The sequence below is a fragment of the Gavialis gangeticus genome, unplaced genomic scaffold (assembly GCF_001723915.1).
Source record: "Gavialis gangeticus isolate Ggan-Ray unplaced genomic scaffold, GavGan_comp1, whole genome shotgun sequence".
NCBI lineage: Eukaryota > Metazoa > Chordata > Crocodylia > Gavialidae > Gavialis > Gavialis gangeticus.
This window is the reverse complement of record NW_017728993.1, coordinates 57,563,385-57,568,811: the sequence shown is the minus strand read 5'-3', so window position 1 is coordinate 57,568,811 and position 5,427 is coordinate 57,563,385. Positions and strand designations below refer to the sequence as shown.

Sequence of the window (5,427 nt, the reverse complement as noted above, 5' to 3'; positions counted from 1 at the left end):
CCCCCCCCCCAGCTTCTGGCCTGAGCCACTGCAGTTTCTGAATCAAAATTGAATGTCTATCTACTTGCAAATCAGTTCAATCTGCACAGGTTAAACTAACCTGCAAAGATTGAATCACTTCAGGCTTGGACTTTTTGAATGTCTGTCCCTAGCCCAGAGCTCAGGACTAGGAATTAGCCGGCTTGTGTTCTGTTCCCGACTGCCACTGATTTACTCTGTGACTGACTTACCCCATGTGGAAAATTATGGGGCAGGGGCCCCTTACATTCCTGTGTGAAGCACTTTGAGATCTAGGAATGAAAAAAGCAGTCTACAAAGTTAAGCGGTGATGTCGGCTCCTGTTTGAAATCAGTTTCTTGTTGCTGTAAACACCAAATTCTATTCTGGATCTATTACTTACTGCTCTTCTGTATATTGGATACTTTTTGCATGTAAAGTCTCAATTTAGTATTTTTTTTTTTTTTTTAAGTCTTAAAGTTAACTTGGAACTAGGGATGTAGATTTGAAGGTGCAGCAACAAGTCTCTGTAGGAACAGCTTAAGATATAGTGGAAACAAGATATGTGGTTATTTTTTAGCCCTACAAAGTTGTCTCTCTACAAAGTTCTCTCTCACAGGGAAGCCACTTTTCACTTTTTATATCACCTCTCACCTGCTCCGTGTGCTCATTTTCCCCCCCCACAGTGATCCTGCTGGAAGCTTTTGCAAAGTCTGATCTAAGATCACTACTGACTCTCCTGGTTTATGGCGCAAGCCCATACTGTCCATCTATAATTCCTCATGTCCTTTTCAGAGTCTCTGTCGAAGATCTCCGACTGGCACCTTCAACACACAAGTACCAGGAGAGAGATCCTGAGTGAGATGCAGAAATTGGCCCTGTTTAAAGTTCAAAGTTACTGGCTTCCTAACTTTTTCATTCATTGCAAACTGTGCATAGAGAAGGAGAAAGAATGCCAGCCACTACTGCAGGAGTATCAAGACCATTTGTTATGGGTGGGCTTGTGGGAGAAGCTAGTGTCTCCAGCTCCCACAATGAGCATACGGAAGAGCCGGGACACGTCGGAACTCTACTGCAGTAGAAAAGCCAAGGAGGAGATCTGGAATCTCATAATTTCTGGGAAAAGAGCTGAAGAAACAGGAAAACCTACAAGTTGTGGGTTGCAGCCAGAGGAAACACCAAGGCCAACTAAGAGTGCAAGTGGCTTAACAGACACAGAGGAACTGCTGACTAAGGATGATGTCTCAAGAAAGGAGTCTCAGCAGTTACAACCTCCTGAAAAGAGCATTAGTGAGACAGGAGGAGAAGAGGCCACTTCCAAAAGTCCCAGCCCCAAATCCCAGTTGCCTCTTCAAGTGGAAGAGCTCAGCAAAAAGAAACCCCTATTTGAAATACATGCTTCCACACCCATTGTCCAGCTGCCATCACTGCTAGCCCTGAAAAAGATACTCAAGTCCTCTCCCTCTTTAGATCTCCTGCACTGGGTACTTAATGCTGACAGCTGTGCAGGATGCCCCTTCAGGGAGTTCTTGAAGCGCAGGAATCATACAGTGGAGACCCATCTCTTGGATCTGTGGCACGATCTGGAGGACTTTCTGAATGTAGTGCTGAGTTCCAGCAAAGGAGGAAGCTTCCTCCTGCGGCACTTGTTGAGTGCAAGGATATCTGAGACCTACTTGACAGAAAACAACCAGAAACTTCCCCTGGAGCTGAAAACTCTCAGGAACTTGCATGACCTTCTGCCTTCTGGAAAAGTCATTCCCTGGATATTGAAAGCACAGGAAGAAATTTGCAAGGTAGGAAATGCTGACTGTGATGCTGGTATTGAGAAGAGTAACTGGCACTCCCTACGTGATAGGTGTGACAAATATATAATCCTAATTTGTAACACTGCAAATCCAAGTGCTGGGGTATCTGGTGGAACCTCTCCTATGTACCATGCACATGTGCAACTGCAGTAGCTAAAGTTTATGACCCTGGAAGGCATACTTTAGGACATCAGATTCTAAAACAGAAACTCCCAAGTGGATGTGGAATAAATCACAAGTGGATAGGAGGCCAAATTTCCAAAGGTTAGCACCTACATTTTGTCTATTTTACCTGCACACATAGCTGGCAAGCATGACAAGCCTGCTTTTACATCAGTAAATGGAAATTAGTGCACATAACATGGGTACCTAAATGAGAAGCTACCCATTAACTGATCCAAAAGTGGATTTCATGGGTGCAACATAAAGCCTTTTTAAAGGCTTAGTACCTAAATTCAAAGGTAGGGAAGAAGGAGGGTAACTGGAGCTGCAAGAATCAGGTAAGCAGAATTACCCCGGGGTGCCATGAAGCTTTAGTAGGGACATTGCTCTGAGCTGAAGACAATTATAATCTGTTTTCTCCAACTTTCTCTTTCACTCCACATGAGGCAGGGTGGGAAGCTTGGGAGGCTGAGCTAAGGATCTGTTCACATCCAGGCTACTGCTTTCATTCTGACAGAGGTTTGTGACCAAAAGTTGTTATAAGCCAGTAGTCCTTAGGCAGCCAGCGTGACGCATGAGTTGAAGGGCTTAACCCAGTTTGCGTTAGAAAAACCACCTCTGGAACTGAACCTTTTGTTAGTGGTCTCAGTTGAGCACGCATTCCCTTTCATCCCTAGCCACTGCATGTCCAGGGCAGGGTTGAGGTTCATGGATAGGGCAGCATGCTCTGCTGCTGCCCAGAGTACCCTACACCTATGCAGCATAGCCTTTGCACTTGTCCCAGCACAATGCACCTATTGCTGTAAAGCTCCTCCTTGACAGCCTAAAGCCAAGGGCTCCAACCACTACCAACAGAGACACCGGCTAACAATGCATCTCCTTGTTTTCTCATCAGATCCTGAGCTGCTTCTATGATGAGTTCCTAGATGATGATGATGAAATATTCCTTCAGTTTGTGGTAAGAGACAGCTGCTAGGGGGGCACAGATTGCTTGACCATGTAGGTCAAAGCATGCTTATGTTAGAGCGCAGACAGGACTGCCCAGAGGCTACATACACAACACACCACTCCATCTGTACATGTCTGGGAAAACATCAAGCTAAGTATTACTGCTGTGCATGTGGCTGCGCAGAAGAAGCTATTTTACTCCAGCATGCTGAAGCAGCATCCTCACATTCCTTAGCCAGTAACTCCAGTAGTTTAGCAGCCACATGCAAGGTTAGACATGCATCTTGGAACACCTCCTCTTGGCTAACCAGAGGCAACCAAGAATATAGAGAGAAACAGCTTTTCAGAGCAGAAAATAGGAGCCAAACCCATATGCAAACCAGGGACTAGAATACTGATCAGAAGACTTACGGGAATAGATTCTATACAGAAAGCATCCTTTTTCTTAGCACAGTAATGGACACTAATGTTTAGGTAAGAAATGAAAAAATCTGCATGCATAAAACACACCCATAATTAGTGAAGTGGTTTGATAGTGGGGAGGATCATCTAGCCTTAACTTCAATTATATCTATGTTTTCACACTTTTTCCATGCCCTAAAAGAGTTATTTAAGGAACCAGATTCCACAAGGTATTTCTCTTACTTGATACTAGAAATTCCACAAAGCCAGGTCCCATGTTGTATTAACTCCACAAGTAGCATTCTGCTGCAAGAAAATCTTGGAAAAAACATCCCACAAACAGACAGGAAGATATTCTGGTTCATTTTGGGGCTCTGTAGAACCCATATAAATAGTCTTGTTGACTCAAGTCAGCACTTTTCAGCTGGCCTCCTGTATTAAGTGCCTCACTTGATACACCAAAGACCTGACTTTAAATGTGTCCTTAGTACTGACAGCTCCCCTTAACTTTAGTTGGGTGCTAAATACATTTGCCTGAAAATCAGGTCTTTTATTTTGTAAAACTGGGTTCCCCAAACTTCTGGCTCCTATACAAATTGACCTTGAGCCAATAAAACTAATACCTAAGGGACTTTTATAATTCCACTGAGCTGCTTTTTGCATTGTTAGGCCTCTGACTCATTTTAAGTGTTGCACTTCTTCATTCTTTTTGATGGCTGTAAATTAAGGAGATGGCCACATTGTTTAGCACCCCTTGTCAAGGAAATTACCTTTCAGATCAAGGAACTGCTTTCTGAATGCAATTAGCACTTTAGCAGGTGTTAGGGCTGCAGGGTATAAACTAGCTGAGCCCAGATCCTCTCAGGGTCACTTCAGTTATGGCAGCAGAATTGTACCATGAATGAACAAGGCAGCAGTTGGGCACACTGTCTCAGCAGCATGCTGCTCATACATATCAGCCAAGGGGTATTCTAACCCTGTTGCCTTGTGAATCACATAGATGGCTCACTAATGGTTAAAAGTCAAAGCCCACAAAGTTTGCATGGGGGGCAGGGAGTGCCACTCTGCTTTTAGAGGCCTGTTTTAGCCAGAGAAGTTGCACAGGTGTAACTAAGGGCTGAACTGCAGTAATGCATCTGCAGGTTCTGCCACTTAGGGGAAGGGTAGCCAATCAATAGGGTGGGTTTCCCTTGGTAGCATTCTTGGCACTACCTCACAACCCTATGACATAAGGCATGGACCATATTGTATTAAATAAAGAGCCAACCTAGCATGCCTGTGCCTGGATTACATGAGTGATAAGGTAATGAGCTGCATACTCGATGTTTGCATTTCACATAGCGTCAGCATCAGAACAGATGGACTGGAATGACTGCCGAACTAGATAACTTGGGTACTGCTAGCAGGCCAGCTGTGACAGCACAGACCTCAGTGGGAGTTAACCATAAATATTTAGCCTACTTTGGGGGCATTGTTTGCAAGCCATGCCTAACTACATGTTGGTGCATCTCCCCTCCTAGCAGTACTCACCCTGCCTAGTTGACAGTCACAGTGCAGACACCCTGAGTGGCATTACACCTCCAAGACTAATAATTCTTGTGTTTCAGTAGATGACATTGTGATCAACTGGTGTCAAGAAGAAATGTCTTCTGCCTCTTCCTCCTGATTGTTATTCGGTTAGGTGTGGTAATACCCAGCAATGGGGCAAAGGAGTACAACCTCCTTCCCCCCTCCCCCACACACATTTTGTCTGTGCCACACATACACAGTGCATGGCTTGGTCAGTGCCAGCTTTGGACAGACCTCCACAAGAACAGCAAGGTCTGAGCTCACCAGCTGATCACGGCAGGGTCTGGGCAGAGACACTGCTTTTACATGGCTCTGGAGTCCAGGGGATGAGCACTGCTGCTGGATTTCCCCTCCTTTTTCTTCCCCCACTGAACTCGGCAATAGGGGAAGGAGGGGTCTTTTGGGCTCTAGAGCTGTGTGAAAGCAAGGCCTCTGGGCAGACCCTGCACCAAAAGCTCACAGTCAAATTAAGACGGGGGGGAGGGAAGTGCAACCACACTGCAGCACCCCCTCTAGATCTATTCCTTATTAGGTGTATTAT

At 45.1% G+C, this 5,427-nt stretch overlaps 1 protein-coding gene across 1 annotated transcript in view; it reads left to right on the top strand.

The window, feature by feature from the left end:
* The window catches only part of RGSL1 (regulator of G-protein signaling like 1), a 36,862-nt gene that overhangs the window by 19,534 nt on the left and 11,901 nt on the right, over window positions 1-5,427 (top strand). The window contains exon 7 of the mRNA XM_019528347.1: window positions 793-1,793. Coding sequence (XP_019383892.1) covers window positions 793-1,793 — 1,001 coding nt within the window. The remainder of the gene's footprint in view (window positions 1-792; window positions 1,794-5,427) is intronic.